At 42.4% G+C, this 23,493-nt stretch overlaps 1 protein-coding gene across 1 annotated transcript in view; it reads right to left on the bottom strand.

Moving 5' to 3' along the window:
- The window catches only part of CHIC2 (cysteine rich hydrophobic domain 2), a 40,871-nt gene extending 22,756 nt beyond the window's left edge, over window positions 1–18,115 (bottom strand). Inside the window, exon 1 of the mRNA XM_081959675.1 lies at window positions 17,799–18,115. Within this exon, the coding sequence (XP_081815801.1) occupies window positions 17,799–17,917 (119 nt within the window). The 5' untranslated portion in view covers window positions 17,918–18,115. The remainder of the gene's footprint in view (window positions 1–17,798) is intronic.
- Window positions 18,116–23,493: the final 5,378 nt, after the last annotated feature.

Below are 23,493 nucleotides of genomic sequence, written 5' to 3'. Positions count from 1 at the left end.
AGGTCTGGCGGTAAAAACATCTCCCGCCCCGCGAAAGGGGCATTTGGAGACCTTACCCCTCTGGTAGTAGTCTGACTGCCCCCTCTGCCTAGAGAAATATCCTCCCTGCTGCCTATACCCCTGGTTGCCGTAGTCTGCCCCCCGAAAGGACAAACCATAATCTTGGTTCCGAAAGGACGACCCCCCCATCTTGGCCCCGAAAGGAAGACCGCTTGGGATAGGGAGGGGACTGGAGAACCCTTTCTTGGGCGCCGTACAGAGAACCTTTCTCTTTTCCTTGTTCTCGGTGAGAAAAGGATCCAATGCATCCCCAAAGAGAGATTTGCCCTTGAAAGGGGCTGAGGCCAAACACCATTTGTGGCGCACGTCTGCCTGCCATTGGTGAAGCCATAACAGTCTGCGAGATGCCACAGAAGATGCCATGGTTCGGGAGCCGAATCTGATGGATGAGAGGGTAGCAGCAGATGTAAACTGAACCACCACCACCAGTTTGGCGATATCCTGATGGGCACGGAGGTCTGCGATGAGGATACACTGTTGCACGTCCTGCAGCCAGAGAAGACAGGAATGGGTGAAAAATGAGGCAGTGGTTGAGTCCCGGACTGCCCATGCTGCTGCCTGCTGGCCACGCTGCAGAGTAAGATCTGCTTTTTTGTCCTCTGATTTAAGGACATCTTCTGGAGGGGCCGGCATATTGGCTGAAGTATAGAGGGCAGTTACCAGGGCGTCGATAGCTGGGATCGACAGGAACTGAGCCAATTCGTTGGCCACATTGAAGAATTTCTTGTCAGAAGCCGATGGAGTCGGACCTGAGGTAGGAGCTTCCCATTGACGCTGCACCAGGTCAACGAAGATCTTTGGGGTAGGTATCGTTTCTGATGGGGGAGCCTGCTTGGAAAAGAGAGTGTCTGCGGACACAGTCGCCGGGCAGGGTTGTGGTGGTTGCTGGCTGTGTGCCGAACTTTGAAACCATTTTGGCCTTGTACAGTAATGAAGGGAACAGGGTTGGTGGAAAAAGGTTCCCTGCCCTCATTCTCGGACATTTTGACCTCTTTAATTTCCTCTTCCTCGGATTCAGAAAAGTGGTCTGATTCCTCCTCATCTGGGCCAAACGTTCTACTGTTGCCAAGGGTGGAGGCACCGCAGGTCTATCAGCTGACTGCGTTTGGGCTGGCTGTTTGTTGGATTGAGCATCCCTTTGCTGCAAACCAGCTGCAATGCCCTGTGAAATGGCAGTTGCAATGATGTCTTGGAAATTGACCATGCTGAGGGGATTAGGCTGGCCAATGCCTGCTGAAGTAGATGGAATACTGTCTACCCTCTGCAAAGTGGGAGGTGCAAGTGATGCTGCAGGAGTCACAGCTGGATTTATCTCCTGCGTTGGCCCCCAGATGCCTGACACATCAATGGAAAAAAGAGGGTTAGGGGAAGCCTCCCTGCCCTGTCTATCCCCAGGAGAAAGCTGTAAAGTCAATTGCATCTGGGCAAGCTGAGGCGAATCAGTAGGTTTAGAGGAGGGGAGCTTCTTGGAAGCAGCTTTCCTGTAAATGCGTTCTAACGCCTTCTCCTTCTGCTTCTCATAACAAGAAGTAGGTTTAGAGGATTTCTTAGACTTGCCGGCTTTTGCTGAGATCTTTAAGGGCTTCTTGCGGTGGTGCCAGAGGAGGCAGAGGTGGAGGCAATGGGGGGGGAGTTCCCACTTGTTCCTCCACCACCTGGGGAATGCTAGCCTCGGCAGTAGTCTCCTTGCTAATGTCCGTTGCTTCAGATGCTATGACGGCTGTCATTTTGACAGAAGAATAGGGCACGGAAATATGAAAATGGCGCTTCATGCCTTTTTTCCAATGGTCCCGGTCACTGAAGCAAGTTGTTTCTCTTAACTGTGTGCCACTCCGCAAGCTGAATTCCCCGCTTTTGAAGGCTCGGGTCGCTCCACGGTAGCTGAAAGACGCTCAAGTGACTACCAATCAATCAAAGCTACCACGGTTCACCATTCTACTGCAAGCAGGAGCGGCGGAGCGTTTCCTGGCGTGATAGAATTTCCAGAACTCACAGGGGAAGCTGACAGGTCCAGAGCGCAAGCGGAGAAGGACAGGCGGCGAAGGCAGGGGTCCACGGCAGCAGCGGGCTTGAAAGATGCGAACCTGGCAGGCAATATAGCAATTCAAGTCACTCTCGCTTTCTCAAGCCACAAAAGAGCACTTAAACCGCCTTCGCCTGATAACGGCGTCACGCCCTGAAGGGGCTCAAAGACACCGACCAGGGTCACTCCTGTACGATGGAATCAAATCAAGACGATCTCCGTACTCACAAAGGCAATCCCACAACTATTCCTCTCAGCCTAGGAACAAGGCGATGATTCATCCATCCTCAAGGACTGAGTTGGAACTGGGCTTTGCCAAGTGACAGGGGCGTGGTTTCAATTAACTGTCAGGCTCAGTCCTCGCAATGAGTGGATGAAGGTCAACCCAGCCTGGATGCTACCTCCACCACTATGGAGAAAGCAATAAGCATGAAATAAAAAATAATATTTTGAAGTAAATTATCAGAAGTAATTCTGATACTTACCGAGTACAATTTTAACCTGATATACACTTAACATATTCAGCTGTATTTCTTACTTCTATGATTCTTTGAACTGTTCAGTTATCTGTTAACAAACTGATATTCTGCAAAAGGATCGCCACTGAAATGGGGGGGGGGGGGGGTAAAGCCTTTCTCTTGCCATACATATTAAAATAACATCAGACAGCTAGAAAAATGTAATGTGGCCAAGTTCTACTATTGTATGTGCTTGTTGCACTTATTTTATACACATTTGAGCTTCGCAAAACTGTCTTGCAGTCTAAACAGCATGGCTCAAAGGCATGAAATAGGAAACATTCCATAGCTTCTCTTGTGTGTCTGTAAACTTTTGCCAAATGAAAAAAAAAAACCCTCTATTTTCATGAGGTGGGTTGTAATCCTCAAAAGTTACAGCAATTTGCAATCTTTTTATACGTTGCAAGATACATGTATGTATGCTTTACTTCCAATAAGCCTTTCCCGTTATTTTTCTAGAATCTGCTAAAATGGTACAAGGACTAAGCCATAACAGGAGACACTGAGAATGTGAGTAAGTCCTTGCTCTTAGAAAATTACAGCAGCACTGTGGTGCAGAATGCTAAGCAATCAAAGAGGTCAAGCAGACTCAGTGATAAAACCTTTCAGCTGCTAATCTACGAGGCTGCAATAAGGGAAACTGTGCCAGCGTATACCAGTCTTTTGGAGCAGCCAGCTTCTCTACAGCAACAGTCTCCTGGCAGCCGCCACGTCATAAAGCTTTACCAGAGGGAGGATAGGGAAGCAGGAGGACTGCCTGCATTGTGAGGCCAGAGCCAGGCCGTTTAAGCTGTTTGCTACAAGAGCTTGGTGACTAAAAACACTGCCGCCTTCTCTTCCTTCTTGGTTGTAAGGTTGAGGGAAAAGATGTCATCGTTATAGGTCATTCTGGAGAAACTTCTTCAATCGAAAGTTGTTAAAGAAATAAATAAACCCCAAAGGATATCTCAACAGTTTATAAGGAACCATTTAGATTATAAATGACTTTTAAAATATATTCTAAGGACAAATCCCTCTGAAGACAAATGTTATATTTTATATCAACAAGCAACGTACACAACAAGTGTACTGTTTACAGTTCAAACCTATTCTCAGCCAACACTGAAACTCAATTCTAGGAATCACCTGGGTCCAATGATCTTATAATTTCAAAATTTCCTCACCCACTAAGAACAACTACCATGATCAATTATACAGCAATAGTAATAGAAAGTTTTATATGAAAATATATATGTATTCTGTTTCCCCCAAAATAAGACTTCCCCAGATAATAAGCCCAATCGGGCTTCTGAACGCATGCACTAAAATAAGCCCTCTCTGAAAATAAACCCTCCCCAAAAATATTGCAACACAGCAGCAGCCCTGAGGTGATCATGCTCACTCCCTCCTGCACCTCAAAAATAATAAAACCTCCCCAAAAATAAGGCCAAGTGCTTATTTCGGGGGTCAAAAGAAATAAGATCCTGTCTTATTTTCGGGGAAACACAGTATCTATACTTTAAAAAATTGAAGTAGGGCTTCAATTTAAAATGTATTTCTTTTACTTATATTTCTTCAATATATTTTCCCTTATGTCAACTTCAAAGAATCAAGACATACATTTGTCAGAGAAAAAAAATAAGAAAATATTTATATACCCAAGTAGTGTTGGACAGAACAGTACAAATCCATAACATGGATACAGTACAAAACCTTTATATTGTTTATATTCACATTCTCTTTATATTTCCTTTTTACTGGAAGAATTTGTGGCAAGCTTTTGACCAAATGTCCGGAAAATAACCATGCTATAGAACGGTATCAGAGAATTTCTGTGGTATATGTTTGCATCCCATGGAGAGATAAGAATAGTAAATGTCACAGAAACAAACAGTTGTGCTCCAAGACAATAAAGCAGCAATAGGATAGTAAAAGAAAGGGGTCATTATGTCAAATATAGTAAATACAACTTTAAAAAAATATCCTGGTTTGTAATATCAGGGTAGATAAAAAGAGCAAGTACTATAGTAATAGATATTTAGGATATTTAAGCATTTCCACCCCTAAAAAGTTGGACAACTACTGGACTACAATATAATCAAGGATTTTATTCATCTCAAAATATTCATCTCAACAGTTTATCCAAAATGATAAAAACTGTCCACTTCAAATGTGAAACAGCAGGGCTTCAAACCCATAATGATTATAAGTCAACTAGTGATATGGACAGCATATAAATTGAATAAATACATAAATAAATTCTAACTTACAGGTGAAACTCAAAAAATTAGAATATCGTGCAAAAGTTCATTTACTTCAGTAATGCAACTTAGAAGGTGAAACTAATGTGATAGACTCATTACATGCAAAGCAAGATAGTTCAAGCCGTGATTTGTCATAATTGTGATGATTATGGCTTACAGCTCATGAAAACCCAAATCCACAATCTCAGAAAATTAGAATATTGTGAAAAGGGGCAATATTCTAGGCTCAAAGTGTCCCACTCTAATCAGCTAATTAAGCCATAACACCCACAAAGGGTTTCTGAGCCTTTCAATGGTCTCAGTCTGGTTCAGTAGGAATCACAATCCTGGGAAAGACTGCTGACCTGACAGTTGTGCAGAAAACCATCATTGACACCCTCCATAAGGAGGGAAAGCCTCAAACGGTAATTGCAAAAGAAGTTGGACGTTCCCAAAGTGCTGTATCAAAGCACATTAATAGAAAGTTATGTGGAAGGGAAAAGTGGAAGAAAAAGGTGCACAAGCAGCAGGGATGACCGCAGCCTGGAGAGGATTATCAGGAAAAGGCCATTCAAAAGTGTTGGGACTTTGAGGCTGGAGTCAATGCATCAAGAGCCACCACACACAGTCCGATCCTGGACATGGGCTTCAAATGTCGTATTCCTCTTGTCAAGCCACTCCTGATCAACAAACAACGTCAGAAGCGTCTTACCTGGGCTAAAGAAAAAGAGACCTGGTCTGTTGCTCAGTGGTCCAAAGTCCTCTTTTCTGATGAGAGCAACTTTTGCATCTCATTTGGAAACCAAGGACACAGAATATGGAGGAAGAATGGAGAGGCACACACTGCAAGATGCTTGAAGTCCAGTGTGAAGTTTCCACAGTCTTTGCTGATTTGGGGAGCCATGTCATCTGCTGGTGTTGGTCCACTGTGCTTCATTAAGTGCAGGGTCAACGCAGCCATCTACCAGGAGATTTTGGAGCACTTCATGCTTCCACAGATGAGCTTTATGGGGATGCAGACTTCATTTTCCAGCAGGACTTGGCACCTGCCCACACTGCCAAAAGCACCAACACCTGGTTCAATGACCGTGGGATAACGGTGCTTGATTGGCCAGCAAACTCGCCTGACCTGAACCCCATAGAGAATCTATGGGGCATTGCCAAGAGAAAGATGAGAGATATGAGATCGAACAATGCAGAAGAGCTGAAGGCTGCTATTGAAGCATCCTAGTCTTCCATAACACCTCAGCAGTGCCACAGGCTGATAGCTTCCATGCCACGCCGCATTGAGGCAGTAATTGCTGCAAATGGGGCCCAAAACAAGTACTGAGTACACATGCATGCTTATACTTTTCAGATGTCCGATATTGTTCTATGTACAATCCTTGCTTTATTGATTGCATGTAATATTCTAATTTTCTTTCTAATTTGGGGTTTTCATGAGCTGTAAGCCATAAACATCACAATTATGACAAATCACGACTTGAACTATCTTGCTTTGCATGTATTAAGTCTATCTCATATATTAGTTTCACCTTTTAAGTTGCATTACTGAAATAAATGAACTTTTGCACGATATTCTAATTTTTTGAGTTTCACCTGTATAAATATCTGGTTGAACAGCCTGAACAAGACAATTACTGCTAAAGAATTTCATCAAGAACTAGTAGTATATTCTTCTCATTTTTCACAAGCTACCAAGTCTATCCAGGATTTATTTATTTATTTATTTATTTATTTTACTGTGCTTCTAGACCGCCCCCTCTCCCAAAAGGGACTCGGGGCGGTGTACAGTCCATGCAAAGAGTACATCAAAATACAATAAATAGAAAAATTAAATTAAATATGTACAGTTAAATATGGAGGAGGTTAAAATAGAGTTAAAAAGAACTGTACAGTTAGCCAGTATATATAAATATAATTTTAAAACCCCTGAGAAACACACAAATTAAATTAAAAACAATACCCCTAAAATAACCAGTTAATAATACGTCTACCAGGAGGTAACAGTTGTAATTATGCCAGGCCCGCTAATCGGAACAGGTGAGTCTTCAATTTTTGCCGGAAGGAGCGGAGGTCAGTGGTGGTTCTGATGTCGGGGGGGAGGTCATTCCAGAGGGTTGGGCCCATCACAGAGAAGGCCCTACTCCTTGGTGTCGCCCGCTGGCATTGCCTAGTGGACGGCACCAGGAGAAGCCCCTCCCTGTGTGAGCGAATTGGCCGCAGGGATGTGTGTGGGAGGATGCGATCCCGCAAGTAACTAGGTCCTGTGCCATGGAGCGCTTTAAAGATGGTAATCAGGACCTTGAAACGCACCCGAAAAACCACAGGTAGCCAGTGTAGCTCGCGCAGGAGAGGTGTTACGTGGGAGTACCTAGTACTCCCCATCACAGCCCGCGGGGCTGCGTTCTGAACTAACTGCAGTCTCCGGGCGCGTTCCAAGGGCAGCCCCATGTAGAGAGCATTGCAGTAGTCCAGGCGGGACGTCACCAGCGCATGAGTGACCGTGCGCAGGGCATCCCGGTCCAGTAGGGGGCGCAATTGGCGCACCAGGCAAACCTGGTGGAACGCCCCCCTTGCCACGGCTGCCACATGGTCATCCATTGACAGCCGGGCATCAAGGAGGACGCCCAAATTGCGCGCCCGTTCCACAGGGGGCAATTGTTCGCCCCCTATGGCCAGCGATGGAATCAGCTGGCTGAACCGAGGTGCCGGTAGCCACAGCCACTCAGTCTTGGAGGGGTTGAGTTTGAGTCTGTTGTCCCCCATCCAGACCCCGACGGCTTCCAAACACCGGGACATCACTTTGACAGCCTCGTTGGGGTGGTTTGGGGTTGAAATGTACAGCTGAGTATCATCAGCGTACAGATGGTACTCAACCCCAAAACCACGGATGATCTCACCCAGCGGCTTCACATATGTGTTGAACAGGAGAGGCGAGAGGACCGACCCCTGTGGCACCCCACAAGTGAGTGGCCTCAGGGCCAACCTCTGCCCCCGTCAACACACATTGCTTCCGGTCGGAGAGGTAGGAGCCGAACCACCGCAGAACGGTACCTCCGACTCCTATCCCCTCCAACCGGCGCAATAGGATACCATGGTCGATGGTATCAAAAGCCGCCGATAGGTCTAATAGGACCAGGATAGAGGAACAACCTCTATCTCTGGCCCTCCAGAGATCATCGACCAACGCGACCAAGGCTGTCTCCGTGCTGTGCCCGGGTCGGAAGCCGGACTGGCGTGAGTCTAGATAATCGGATTCGTCAAGGTGTCGTGGAAACTGCTGCGCCACCACATTCTCGACAACCTTCGCTAGAAAGGGAAGGTTGGAGACTGGACGATAATTAGCTAGCTCCGTTGGGTCGAGTGAAGGCCTCTTAAGTAAGGGCCTCACCACCGCCTCCTTCAAGGCGGTTGGTAAGGATCCCTCACCCAATGAGGCATTCACCAGGCCCAGAAGCCAGCCTCAAGTCACCTCCCAAGATGCCATTACCAACCAGGAGGGACACGGGTCCATTAAACATGTGGTGGGTCGCAGCCGTCCACGCAACCTGTCCAAATCCTCGGGGGCAACAGAATCAAACTCCTCCCAGAATGGTCTCACAAGACTCACTGTTGACGGCCCGTCCGGTCCACTGAAGGGGGCCCATCCACTCCGGATCTGAGCGACTTTGTCCTGCAGATATTCCCCAAACTCCTCTGCTCTGCCCTGCAAGGGCGCCCCCCGCGTCCTCTGCGATAAGAGGGAGCGGGTCACCCTAAACAGGGTGGCAGGGCGGTTATCAGCGGACGCAATAAGAGCGGCACAATATCTGAATAATTTCTGAGATCAAGAAAAGATGCTGTAGATTTGGCTAATAGACCAAACTTTTTTTGTGGAAATTGAATCAGAGAACAGTATTTCAGACTTTTTAAATTGGGGTAGCATTCCCTTTGAAAACACACTTGCAATAAGTTAATTTCTTGTTACTAAATTTCAGGTGTTAAGGTATTTCAAATGTATTCATTCTTCAAAAGGCTGACACGGCTAAGTGACATGAACCTCAGTTCTCTCAAGGTCAGACTACTATCGTGAACACTTTTTTGGCGTGCAAAACACTGCAACAAAAATTCCTATGACTGGGTCTCTGGCAAAGTGAGTTCTTTCCTAACTACAAATAAATGCATTTTGGGGTTTATGTTAGAAACCCAAAATGACACCTGGAAGATTTACTTTAAATGTGTTTCTATTTGTAATTCTCGTCAGTGGCCATAATAAAAAAAATATTCTAGAGAGACAACTTCCGGTCCCCGAAGGCCCGCTGCTCGTCTCTTTGGTGGGCTCCTTTTAGGAGCACAGAGGGCCTTGGAGGGGCTCCCTGCTGTAGGGCGGCTCGTTGGGACCCCCTGGATCGGCGGCGGCCACAGGGGGGTTTCCAACCTCGCCCCAGGAGCCGGGGAGCATGGGGGTGCATGGCGGCGCTGCGCGCTGTCACTGTGCACCTTTGCCGAACGGAGCCTGGAAGGAAACAATCAATCAGATGTTACAGCTGAAGTGCGGTGAGGTGGGAAGCTTCCCTCAATCTCTTTTAAATCTATCTAATTGATGAGCAGCAGCCTTTCTAAATTGTGGATTCAATCCTTTGAAGTGTTAAGATTGGAGGGGGGGATTTTCCACCACCACCCCCGGAAAAGCGGCACTCGGAATATCTCTCTCTCTCAGAGGAGGAGAGAGAGAGAGTTAAAAGTTAACTTTCACTTCCACTAAGCAATGGGAGAATGACTTTTGCAACAATTGCAAGAGATGACTACTGAGTTGATTCTTTTAAACTACCTTTTGGAAACTTTAGATACGTTGCTTTCTGATCCCCTGTGAAGGCGGAGCCAAGATGGCCAACTTCCTCCTTCTTCTTTGCTTTTACGAATGAAGTTTCCCCTTTGAAAGGATTTCTGGCTTTATATTACTCTACACCCCAGAGATCTCCTGGAGCATCTCTTCTTATGTGGTCCCCTTGGATTTGGAACATTTGATTCTTATCTTTTGGCTTGGAGCTGTACAGGAAGACTAACTTTCACTTCTGGGCTTGTTTGCCTCACGATCTCTCCCAGCTGTGCATTCCACAGATGCTGTTTCTTCTGTATAAGACTTACAGCTATCTCTGAACTTAACATGGGTCTTAAAAAGCCATCGCCTGGTAAGGCATCCTCGGCCCCGACATCTTCTACGTCTAGCCCGATTACTCAACAGACACAAATGGCCTCATTTCTACAACCTAAAACAACTGAAGAGAGTTCAAAGGACTTATCTGTTGTCCAAATGTTTCAAACTATTATGAAGGGACAAGACAAACTGAAAAAACAACTGGCAGACTTAAATGATCAGCTCAGAGAAACGCAACAACAAGCAACACAAAATAAACAGAGAATAGGTGTGCTGGAGGAAGACACGACTGGGCTGAGGGAGGAGGTTAAGATTGTCCAGAAGGGGAATAGAGAATTTGAAAATCATATGATAAAAATGGAATTTGAAAGAATGTTTTTTTTTTAGATTTCAAAACTTACCAGAGACAGAAAATGAAGACCTTAAGGAAATCATGACCACAATTTTAGCAGAATATATTAAAAGAGATAAACAACAGCTATGGTGGGATATTGATTTGATTTATAGGATCAATTCAGCATACACTAGAAAATACAATGTTCCAAGGGAAATACATGTTAAATTTCTTAGAAAGACTACAAGAGATGAGGTCTTAGGAGCTCAAAGGGTGGGACCATTAAAATATAAAGGCAAAGAAATAACCATCCTTAAACAAATTCCGAAGAAAGTAAGAGATAAGAGGAAGAAATATTCCTCTTTATCAAAGAAATTATATAATAAAGGAGTTTGGTTCAGATGGTTATTGCCAAAAGGAATGGTGATTTTCTGGGAGGGCACTAGAATTAGAATTAATACAGTTGTGGAGGCAGAGACTTTCATTGAAAAATACAGTGCCTTTCTGGATGGAACAGAGGACAGAACACAAGATATGAGGGGGGGAGGGGCCATGGCTCTGCCAGAAGACAGGGGGGAAGCAATAGTGAAAAGACTCAGGTCACAAAAATGAGTCTGAAACATTATTGCAATTGTTGTTATAATGTAATTGTTGGAAGTGATATAAAAGATGATTGAATATATTGTTGATATAATGTAAAACAAAAAGCTGCCAATGTTTATTTCTTAATTTTTGATCCTTTTTTTTCTGTAAAAGTTGTGAGATTCGGGGGGGATTTCTACCTTTCGCACGATGTAGCTGTCAAAATTTTCTTGTACCTATTTACCCTTTCCTATAAATATTTGTAAAAACCAATAAAATTCTTTAAAAAAATAAAAAAAAATATTCTATTCACTTGGAAGTCTTGTCTTTGCATGACTTTGAAATCAATAAAAAAAGCTGCTGGGATGCAGGGGAGGCTTCTTGGCCAGTTGCATCCAAGCAATATACTTTTAACCTTGAACTTCCTTCACATATTTTTGTGACTCTATTAAAAAAATTTTTTTTATTCCAGCGAGCATTCCGGCAAACTATTTTATTATTCCTGGATATTCTTTCTTCTTCATTAAAAAAATGATTTCCCCATTTTCACCATTAGCCTCCTTGTACATTTTGAAAAACTGAAATTATATAGTTCATATTCTCTTTGCCCACTGCTTCCAGTTTGAAGTTAGCAGCAGATAACTTAGTTTTTGAATATATTACTCACATTTTTATTACCGTTTTCAGTGTTATCATTCCCTAAGAACTGAACTCTCACACAAAATATCATATTGCATATAAATCATGAATTTTTCCAGACTTAATAAATGATCTAGATAAGGATATATGTTACTAATCACTGAATATATAACCAGCAAAACAGAAAATAATTTTAAGGTAATCCCTCAAACTCACTTCCACAAATATTTTACACAATACAACAGGTACGGTAAATGGGCTACTTACAATATTTTACTATGTTCCTAGATATTAAGAGCATATTCAGTTGCAAGATATTGTACTTTATTTGTAATAGCTGTCAAGTACTGGAAATATGATTTAAGCCAACAACTTAAATTAGTCATTTTCTAGAATAATTTCAAACAATCCACATTAAATCTATAATTTTGCACTATTTCTTACACTGATTAGTATCCTGAAAATGCTCCAGCTAAGGATCATGAGAAAATACTAATAAAGCTACAAGAAATGGGCCCAGGTTCGTAAGAAAAAAACAGAGCAAGTTATACATTATATTCCATGTAATGAGGGCAATAATGTTGAAATAACCAAGCATGTCCTATTTACAAACTATATATTAAAGCAGCTTCTTCATGCCTTAGAAAAAAGGTCAAACTTGTTATTACATGAGTAGGTCAAGGCTGTGATTAAAAGAAGCATTAAGTTTTTACGTTTAGCTACAATATTGCTGTTGCTATATATTCCAAGCATTCTTCTACCTGACAAGTCATCATGTTGTTTGAATTCTTTATATGCTGCCTTAGTCATAATTAGCTGAATTTCCTTACTGACCCAGACATTGTGGTTTCTTGTTTGTTTGTTTTCTTTATATCCTGCTTTTATTATTTTTACAAATAAGTCCAGGCAAATAACATATACAACATACCAAAACCCCAAAAAGGAATTCAACATACAAGCATAGTAGTAGTGCATAATCTAATATTCCCTTGGTCTGAACTAAACTATCAGACAAATCATACAGTCACTCTTAAGGCTTTGCACAGAGAGTACAATTTGAATGCAAGTGTATATGGGTATATGTAATATATACTCTGAATCTTAAACAAAATGACTCAAATCATTTTGTTTAAGTTTAGTTTCCTTCAAGACAAATTCAACATGGACAGATTCAGCAATACAGAAGACATTTACTTCTGCATTGCCTTCTTTCACATTATCTACAATTCTGAAATTCATAATGGTCTCTATCCAAGCCCCTCTACTAGCCCAGTTTGACCCTACTGAGCTTTTTCAGTATCACCCCAGGTAAGTTAGATCCTGTAATCTACTACATGAGTCTTCACTAGCTACATGAAATAATGTTTTGTATACAATACCAACATTGTATACACTTATCTGCAATTCCTTAAACCTAACACATTTTTCCCAGGATTTCAATATAACACATAACAAAGGATCCTTCGCCTTCAGGTTGTGTGACTAAAGGCACAATTTAATATACTGCTGAAGAGTACAGTTAGCATGTGACTTATGAGGGTAATGGAGCCTGGAATTTTCATCATATATCATGACTGTCATAGGTCAAGACACCTATGTGACTGACATGATTTTACATTTTTTGTGGCAATTTTTAAGCCAATGCAGCCGTTGTTAAGCAAACCCATTGCCTTTAATAGCCTTTTTTTTTGCCAAAACTAGAAATAAATATCAATTTCCAGCAAAAAACATGCAGGGCACACAGTCATAAATGTGGACTGGTTGTTGAGTTCTCCGAATGTGGTTGCATTACTGTAGGGAGGGAGAGCATTGGAACTTCGAATCTAGGTTGTAAGTAACTTTTGGGGGCAGGGGTGGCTGTGTTATAAGTTTGAATGGGTGTTAAGTGACTGGTTTTAAGTCGAGGACTATCTGTACTTCAAAACGGAGTCTCCTACAGGAAATATGAAAAATGTAAGCCCTATGCAACCTAACAATTCTCTAGCATTTGTGCATCATAATGCACTTGAATAAATTGCCAATTGAATGTGGAGCAAATACAATATTCAATATTTTGATCTAATCTGATTTACCTGCTCTAAAACCAAAGGAGAGGAAAAGTGGAGGACAGGAACAGATAAAGATTCAGCAAATTCTAATTACAAATTTTATGTTTGATTTCAGTAATTCAAAAGAAGAGATGGAGAAAAACGAGCAAACATGAAGTTTGAGGAAAAAAACTTGAAACATAATATAATAATACTTTTCAGAGCTATCCTCTGATTTGCCCATTAAAGTTTGGGTAAGACAAGACTTTTTTTTTAATTAGAAGTTTTAACAAATTTCACAAATATTACTCCTTCCCCTTCCCACCCTCCGACCCTCCCTCCCCCCAACCTCCCAGAGCAAAATACAGGGTATAAACATTTAACAATCATACACTAACATAAGCTAACTGATTTTAACATCCTACCTCCTCTTGAGCTTTAATTCCCCTTTTGTTAAGCTAACTTTAGATAAATTGTAACATTCTTTGTGCCTTCACTCATAAGCTAATTGAAATTTTTTAGTCCGATATTTATTTTGAATATAGTCAATCCATCTTCTCCATTCCAACTTATATTTCTCATCCGAATGGTCCTTCAAATATGCTGTAATTTTGGCCATCTCTGCTAGATTTACTACTTTTAGCGTCCATTCTTGAATAGTAGGCAATTCTTCCCTCTTCCAGTACTGCGCCACCAACAATCTTGCTGCCGTCGTTAAGTTCAAAATCAAATTAGTCTCTATAACTGTACAGTCTGTAATTATACCTAACAAAAACAACTGGGGAGTGAACTTTATCCTCTTTTTAACTATATTTTGAATAACCCACCATATTTTTATCCAAAATGCTTTGACTTTTTTGCAAGTCCACCATATATGATAATACGTAGCATCAACACAATCACATCTCCAACATTTAGGTTGTAAATTCGGATACATACAAGATAACTTTTTGGGATCTAAATGCCATCTATACATCTTATAAAAATTCTCTCTCATATTCTGAGCTTGCGTAAATTTTACATTTCTTACCCAAATCTTTTCCCATGTTTCCATCATTATTGGCTCTTTGAAATTTTGTGCCCATTTTATCATACAGTCTTTAACTAACTCTGTTTCAGAATCTATTTCTATCAGTATATTATACAACCTTTTTATATGCATTTGACTCTGGTCCCTAATTTGTTTTACCAAACTATCCTCATTTTGCGTGATACCAATTGTCTGATCTTTTTTCCATCTAGCTTGTAACTGTCCATACTGGAACCAGGTTTGAATTACCCTTTCCTCTCTTAATACGTTCAAAGGCTTTAACTGTAGTACACCTCTCTCTATATTAAGAAGTTCTCTATATGTAATTACATCCTGTTTTTGTTCTATACTTATATTCTCTATCGTGTGTCTGGGTACTACCCACATAGGTATGTTATCATTTAACCTATATTGGAAGACAAGACTTTTAAACTATACTTTTTAAGACCTGCCTTCCTTCAAACATGGATCTACAATGCAATCTTTCACCACATTTTTTTCATCTCTATTCCTCATCTTCTACAGTACTGTAAAAAAAATACATATAATCAAATATGCTTTACTTCCCATCAATAGAATAGAATTCTTTACTGGCCAAATGCGATCACACACAAGGAATGTGTCTCCGGTGCACAAGCTCAGAGTATACATATAAACAGTAAGTAATAGGTCATAAATAATTAATCATGTTACAAATGATTGATAAATCATAAGAAAGCAATAGAAGATGGTAGGAAAGATGAGAGGCTTAAAAATGAGACGGTGCTGGGGGAATTAAGTGTTCAGCAGAGTGACGGCAGGTGAAAAATAACTATCATTATGTTAATCAATACCAGAAGAAAGACTATGCAAATTACTATATATTTTATCTGCTCTCACGAGACCTATGTTTAAAAAATGATTCAATCACACACCCACTATGGCATCTCGGTTTTACCAGATCTTACAAAACACCAGATATAGGTAGTCCTCGACTTACAAGTGTTTGCTTAGTGACCGTTCAAAATTACAATGGCATTGAAAAAAGTGACATGACCATTTTTCACACTTATGACCGTTGCAGCATCCCCATGGTCATGTGATTTACATTCAGATGCTTAACAACTGACTCATATTTATGACGGTTGAAATGTCCCGGGGTCAGGCAATCCTCTTTTGCAACCTTCTGACAAGCGAAGTCAATGGGGGAAGCCACTTAACAACAGTGTTACTAACTTAACAACTCCAGTGATTCACTCAATAAACGTGGCAAGATAAACAAGATCACCTTTATTGTCATTTTCTTTCCTGTGGGCTCTCTGGCACCCCTTGAAAATGAAATTCTGTCGCCTGCTCTCAAAAGTGTAGACACATAGCATACATGTAGATACGATATATACATACACATATGTCTACCTACACCCTAACATATAAAGAAAAGTCATAAAATGGGGGGAAACTCCTTTAGCCAATGTCTCATCAACATAAACGTTGGGCTCAACTGTGGTCATACGTTGAGGACTACCTGGTACTGACCTAACATAACAACTAGGGAGAAGATAAAAGGCATCTCTCATTCCATTCTGGCTTTGGGTAGGTTTTTATTTGGAGCATGAAGACCAAAGCACCAGTCGAGTCCCCATTTTAACCCCTCTAACGTACAGGTAGTCCTCGACTTACAACAGTTTGCTTAGTGACTGTTCAAAATTACAATGGCACCCAACAAAGTGACTTATGACCATTTTTCACACCTACAAGCGTTGCAGCATCCCCAGGGTCAAGTCATTTACATTCAGATGCTTGGCAACTGTCTCAGATTTATGACAGTTGCAGTGTCCCAGGATCATGCGATCCCCTTCTGTAACCTTGTAGCAAGCAAAGTCAATGAGGAAGCTGGATTTACTTAACAACCATATTACTAGCTTAACGACTGCAATGATCCACTTAACAAGCCTGTCAAGATAAGATAACCATTATTGTCATTTTTTCCCCGTGGGCACTCTGGCACCCATTGAAAAGAAAATCCTATCTCCTGCTCTCAAAAGTGGACACATACAAACAAGCTACATGCATACATACACGTATCTACCTAAACCCTAACATATAAAGAAAAAATGTAAAACGGGGGGAAACTCTCTTAACCAATGTCTCACTTAGCAACCTAAACTCTGTGCTCCACTGAGGTTATGTCGAGAGCTACCTGTAAAAGGAACCAGAATAACAGCCCAAGAATCGCTTCCTGGGGGGATCGTTAAAAGGGGTGGAGCCAAAAGGGGGAAGGGGGGGGACACCCGCTTAGCAAAAAGGCATCCTTCACTTAATCCTCCAGGGAAAGATTGAAGGCAAACAAGGTCCAGGCAGAAGAAGAACATCATAGCTTCAAAACCTAAGGGACTGACTGGTTTGGACAAAACTCAGCAGCACTTTTTCATGTGGCTGCTGACAAAAATAGGATTGCCAACATGATGACCAATGTCCGATGATGGAGATGGAGGAGGAGGAAGGGAGGAGAAAAAAGAAAGAAGGGAGGAGGAGGAGGAAGACAAGTAGAGGAAGAGGAAGGGAGGAGAAGAAAGAAGGGAATAAGAGGAAGAGAGATAAGAAGGGAAGAGGAGAAAGAAGAAAGAAGGGGGAGGAGGAGAATGAAGAGAGGAAGAGGAAGAGGAAAAGGAAGAAAAGAGGAAGAGGAGGAGAGGAGGAAGAAGAAGGGAGGAGGGAGGAGAGGAGGAAGAGGGATAAGAAGGAGGAGGAGAAAGAAGAAAGAAGGGAGGAGAAAGGAGCAGGAGGGGAGGAAGAAGAAAGGAGGAACAGGAGGAGAGGAGGAAGAGGGATAGGAAGAAGGGAGGAGGAGAAAGAAGAAATGGAAGAAGAGGAGGAAGAGGAAGAAGAAGAAAGGAGGGAGGAGAGGAGGAAAAGGGATAAGAAGAAGGGAGGAGGAGAAAGAAGGGAGGAAGAGAAGTAGAGGAAGAGGAAGAAGCAGCAGCAGCTTGGGGGAAATTCCCAAATGCAGCGTTTGGTAACCTAAAGGGAGCGTTTTTAGCGATTGTCCTTCGCTACGGATCGCCTTGTGTGGAAAGGAGAGGCCGGATTAAAAGAAGCCGCGTGAAAGGTCGGGTGGGGACGAGGGATGAGGAGGAGGAGGCGGCGGTGGCGGCGGCGGAAGAGCAACAGCCCCGGAAAGGCTGCCTGCCCGGCCTTCTAATACCCGCCGCCCTCTTCGCCCTTCCTCGCGGCCCTTGCTTACACGGTCACATGGCCCGAGCCGCGCACCGCCACCGGGTCCGGCGAGTGCTTCAGCAGCTGCTCTTCCAAAGCCCGCTCCTCGTCTTCCTCTTCCTCATAAATCTCGTCGAAGTCCGCCATGACCGAGGCCGGGCCACGATGACTCTCCCGAGGACCCTTCGAGGAGGGAGAGACTCGAGAGCCGGGAAGCGAAGCGAGGGAAACGGTCAGCCCAAGCGGCCACCGCCCGGGCCAAAAAAAAAATTTCCCCCCCTCAGAACCGCCGGGAAGGAAGAGCCCGTCGAGCTCCCCCGGAAGGGGAGGGACAGGAACAGTCACAATCACAACATCCGGTCGTCGGAAGCCTCGGCAGCTACTGGCTAGAGGAGCCCGAGTGGGCCCGCGAAGCCCCGCCTCTCTTCCCGGCCTGCGCGAGAGAGCCCCTAAACGCATGCGCCGGTTGTCGCGTCCGTTGGGCTGAACGTCTATAGAGTTCTCAGTCATTCTGGTTGACCCAGAGGGGCGCTTTTTTTAAATCTTTTTTTTCTTATTCCAAAACTTCAACTGGGCTTTCTTGGAAGGCGTTTCGCTTCTCACCCAAGAAGCTTCTCCCGTTCGCTTCTCCTCCGAGAACGGAAGAAGCTTCTTAGATGAAAAGCGAAACTTTTTCCAGGAAAAAGCAAGAAAGTCCAGTTGCCTTTTGGGAAAATAAACAAAGAAAGAAACAAATAAACGAGTAAATAAATAAATAAATACGCAAATGCCCCTTGGGTAATCGGTTGGGTTGGGGCTGCAGGGCAGCGATGACTGGAGAGCTGGAGGGGGGAGGACAGCGGCCCCTCTTGAGATGAGGGATGAGGCATTGAGCTTAAACTGACTTTGTGCACTTGACTACAGAATTGTAATTTGCCTTTGTGCATCTTCTAGAGCAATGGTTTTCAAACTTGGCTACTTTTAAGATTAATGAATTCTCCAGCCAAATGTCAGACCTCAAAGCCATCTTTTGCATTTGGGCTTTCACACCTCCCACATTTTCTACAGCAAGGGTGTCCAAACTTGCCAACTTTAAGACTTGTGGACTTCAACTCCCAGAATTCCCCAGCAGCTGGCTGGGGAATTCTGGGAGTTGAAGTCCACAAGTCTTAAAAGTTCCCAAGTTTGGACACCCCTGTTCTACAGTGTGAAAATGGGAGGGGGGGCTATAGAGAGAGTGGGTGATATATAGTCAAAATAACATTCCTTTCTCAGAAAGTCACGGCCACCTTGCCCTGCAGCTGCAATGAGGTGACTGGGAGGCTTCCCATTTTGGATGATGCCTGATTGGACCATGTGATGGACTTATTGGTGCTGGGCAGGGACTTGAACTTTGGTTTGGGTGGGGAAAAACCTGGAAACTTTCAGATTCGGGTTTTCCCAGATGTGCCAATATGCCATCTCTAATAAAATGGAACTTTGAGGAAACTCAAGCCTCGGAGTCTTCTTTCGTTGGGGGTGTTACTTGGAACCCTGACATTAACCCGAATCTGAAACCAAACATGTTTGAGAAAGTCTGTTTTAGAGGTATTTCCAATGAATAATTTGTTCCTATGACGTCCATCTCACAAGATTTGTTTTTCTTGCCATGTACGTGTATACATCCAAATGAGACTGTGTTGTTTCTCTGTGTCATATCATATATGTGGGTATATACATAATTTTGAATTTATCTTGTCATGTTTATGTAGTGTGTATTGGAGGTGGTTAGAGCCTTTGAGAGCTGTATGCAACGAAATTTCATTTTAATGTATACCAATTAGTGTACATTCAAAGTGACAACGTTATTCTAAGTGTAAAGGAGAATATTTGTAGCTCAAGGTTGAAATGAGACGTCCTTGGTGCTCTCTGAGCTTGCTTGTTTTCTTGTGGATGTTTCATTACCCAGCTAGGTAACATCATCAGTGCTAGTAAGGAGTTTTGTTGGCTGTCAGTTTCATTCTGGTGTCTTATCTGTCTGTGTGGGTGGGGATCATCTTAGAGATTCTTTGGTTGGACTATTTACCCATGGCTCTTTGGCAGTTTTTTTATTGGGGTATTGTTTACTTGACACATAGACATTAACAGCATCTATAGACAATGCAAAAGAGACAATCAACCAGCCCAAAAGAGAAAAAGACTCCAGCACCTCTCCACCAGTTATCAGCGCTCAGATCAGCATAGATTAATTTCAAGGTCAACTTCAGACCAGCAATCAAGTAAATAATACCCTAATGAAGAAACTTCTAAAGAGCCATCAGTAAACAGCCCAACCAAAGAATCTCTAAGGCCGCCCCCACCCACACAGACAGGAAAATCACCAGACTATAAACTGACAGCAAACACTACTCCTTACTAGCACTGATGGTGTTACCTAACTGGGTAATGGAACGTCTGCGAGAAAACAAGCAAACTCAGAGAGTACCAAGGATCCCTCAGAGGTCTTTCCAATTTCCACAGCTATTTACAGCTCTGGTTTCCTCCGGTTCTCTTAGAAGTGGCTAATAAATTGATTAAAAATTAATTTGCATAAAGGTGATATTAGCATTTTAGCAATGGCATCCATGCCTCCTTTTAAAATTTAGGAAAGCATGTTTTTCCTTGGAGCCAAAACATTGCCTTTGATATGCAAAAACTAATCTTTGTAGCAAACAAGCTCTTCTGGACATACTCATAAGCTTCTTAGAATTATTATTAATAATTCTATTATTAGCATCAAGAGTGATTTATCCTGATTTAACTGAACAAAATACCAACTTTATATTGAAGAATTAAGGGTTGGGGGAAAATTGTGACATATATACCCTACCCTTTTATTTATTTACAATAATGCTTAAAATATTGAGGGAATCAATTAGTGAAAACCTATTTTAGAAACTTATGGCAATATACTTCTTGACATACAAATACATTGTAATTACAGGATAGGAATGAAATAAGAAGAATAGTCTTCAGGGGTGGGATTCAGCCGGTTTGGGCGAACGAGATGCTAATTTTACATCTGGTTCGCCGAACCAATAGTTGCAAGGACTGGCTGGCCCTGCCCACCCCACCCTGCTTCTCCCAGGAGTATCCATGCAGCCAATTTTGGATGCCAGGTAAGTGCAGGGCCCCGCACAAAGGTTCTGGGAGGGTGAAAAATGGGCTTCCCGGAAGTTCTGGAAGTCCATAAATGGGCGCATTTCCCCCCTCCTGGAGGCTCAAGGAAACCTTCCAGAGCCTGGGAGGGCGAAAAACGGGCGTCCCGGAAGTCTGAAAAACGAGCTTGCTTCCAGCCTCCAGAGGGGCTCCAGAGCCTGGGGGAGGCCGTCTTCACCCTCCCGGAGGCTCAAACAAACCTTCCGGAGCCTGGGGAGGTTGAAAACAGGCCTTCCAGAAGTCCAGAAACGGGCCAGTTTCCAGCCTCCAGAGGGCCTCCGCAGCCCGGGGAGGTCGCTTTCAACCTCTCGGAGGTTCGAGGAAAGCCTTCGAAGCCTGGGGAGGTTGAACACACGCCTCCTCCACCTACCATGGTGCAGTAGGCCGAGTAGGCCACGTCCACCATGGCCACGCCAACCCAGCAACTGGGCCGAGATTTTTCTTTTTTTATATATAAAAAAGTTTTTATTTTTAGACAATCATAAAACAAACAGACATAAACACCCACAAAATAAAAACCCTTCTCCAATTACTTACAGTGTGTCGATTGGTTACAAAACTTTTGTGCTTTCTCACAATAGTCTTCACTTGCAATTTACATAAAGACTCATATCATCATTCTAATATATATGTATATAATTGTTATGGTTATTAAACATTCATTTGACAATAGCTATTATTACATCCTTTTTATGTAAAATATTCTAAATTTAAAATAAATTTATATTATGGCATTTCATTACATCATCCTGAAATCATCCAATAGTATTACATCTTTATATTCTATTCTATATAGAATCATTTATCTTTTATAACAAAGCTTTTCAACATCCTCTCCATAATCAATACAATACAATACAATAGTAGAGTTGGAAGAGACCTTAGAGGTCTTCTAGTCCAACCCCCTGCCTAGGCAGGAAACCCTATACCGTTTCAGACAAATAGCTATCCAACATCTTCTTAAAGACTTCCAGTGTTGGGGCATTCACAACTTCTGGAGGCAAGCTGTTCCACTGATTAATTGTTCTAATTGTCAGGAAATTTCTCCTCAGTTCTAAGTTGCTTCTCTCCTCGATTAGTTTCCACCCATTGCTTCTTGTTCTACCCCGAGGTGCCTTGGAAAATAGTTTGGCTCCCTCTTCTTTGCGGCAACCCCTGAGATATTGGAACACTGCTATCATGTCTCCCCTAGTCCTTCTTTCTATTAAACTAGACATACCCAGTTCCTGTATACCGTTCTTCATATGTTTTAGTCTCCAGTCCCCTAATCATCTTTGTTGCTCTTCTCTGCACTCTTTCTAGAATCTCCACATCTTTTTTACATCGTGGCAACCAGAACTGAATGCAGTATTCCAAGTGTGGCCTTACCAAGGCATTATAAAGTGGTATTAACACTTCACGTGATCTTGATTCTATCCCTCTGTTGATGCAGCCTTGAACTGTGTTGGCTTTTTGGGCAGCTGCTGCACACTGCTGGCTCATATTTAAATGGTTGTCCACTAGGACTCCAAGATCCCTTTCACAGTTACTACTACTGAGCAAGGTACCACCTATACTGTACCTGTGCATTCCATTTTTGTTGCCTAAATGTAGAACCTTACTCTTTTCACCATTGAATTTCATTTTATTAGATAGTGCCCAATGTTCAAGTTTGTCAAGATCCTTCTGTATCTTAAGCCTATCTTCTGGAGTGTTGGCTATTCCTGCCAGCTTGGTGTCATCTGCAAATTTGGTGAGTTCCCCATTTATTCCCTCATCCAAATCATTGATGAAGATGTTGAAGAGTACTGGGCCTAAAACAGAACCATAATCCTCACTTACAATTTATATAAATTTTCATATTATCAATCTAGTTTATATATATGCATTATTATCATTACTAATCATTTATTTATAACTATTATTACTTTATTTTATACATAATACTCTAAATTTAACTAAGTTTAACGTAATTTTTATTCTAACATTTCATTTCATCATCCTGTATCCTTCCAGCAGTAGTGCAGTCCTATATCTCTTTGCCGTTTGTGATATTTGTATTCTAATTATTTTCTTGATACGTCTTATGTGGACTTCTCTTGGCACCTTGTTGTTCATTGTGTATCTTGTAAAAACTCGAAACCTCTATCTGTTCCACCAGTTATCACCGGTGCTTCTGCCAGAATTTCTCTCATTGTTTCTGCCAAATTTTCTCCCTTTTCTTCTTCCATGTTTTGAGGTTTGAGATAGGGTTCCAGTTCGTTAAGATTTTTCAATCCCACCCCTGATAATCTTTAACCTATAACCACAACTGAGACCAAAATAACTTTTTCCCCATTTTACAGTTTTTCTTGCCATAGTCGTTAAATGAATCACTACAGCTGTTAAGTTGGTTGTTAAGTGAATGTAGCTTCTCCATTGACTTTGCTTCTCAGGCGGTCATAAAGTGGAATCACATGACCCTGGGGCCCTGCAATGGTCATAAATATGAATCAATTGCCAAGCTTCTGAATTTTGATCATGGGACCATGGGAATGCCTCAATGATCGTAAGTGTGAAAAACAGTCATACGTCAGTTTTTTTCAGTG

Source organism: Natrix helvetica, assembly GCF_964273705.1.
Source record: "Natrix helvetica genome assembly, chromosome: 7".
NCBI classification, from domain to species: domain Eukaryota; kingdom Metazoa; phylum Chordata; class Lepidosauria; order Squamata; family Natricidae; genus Natrix; species Natrix helvetica.
This window is presented reverse-complemented; position numbering and strand designations above follow the sequence as displayed.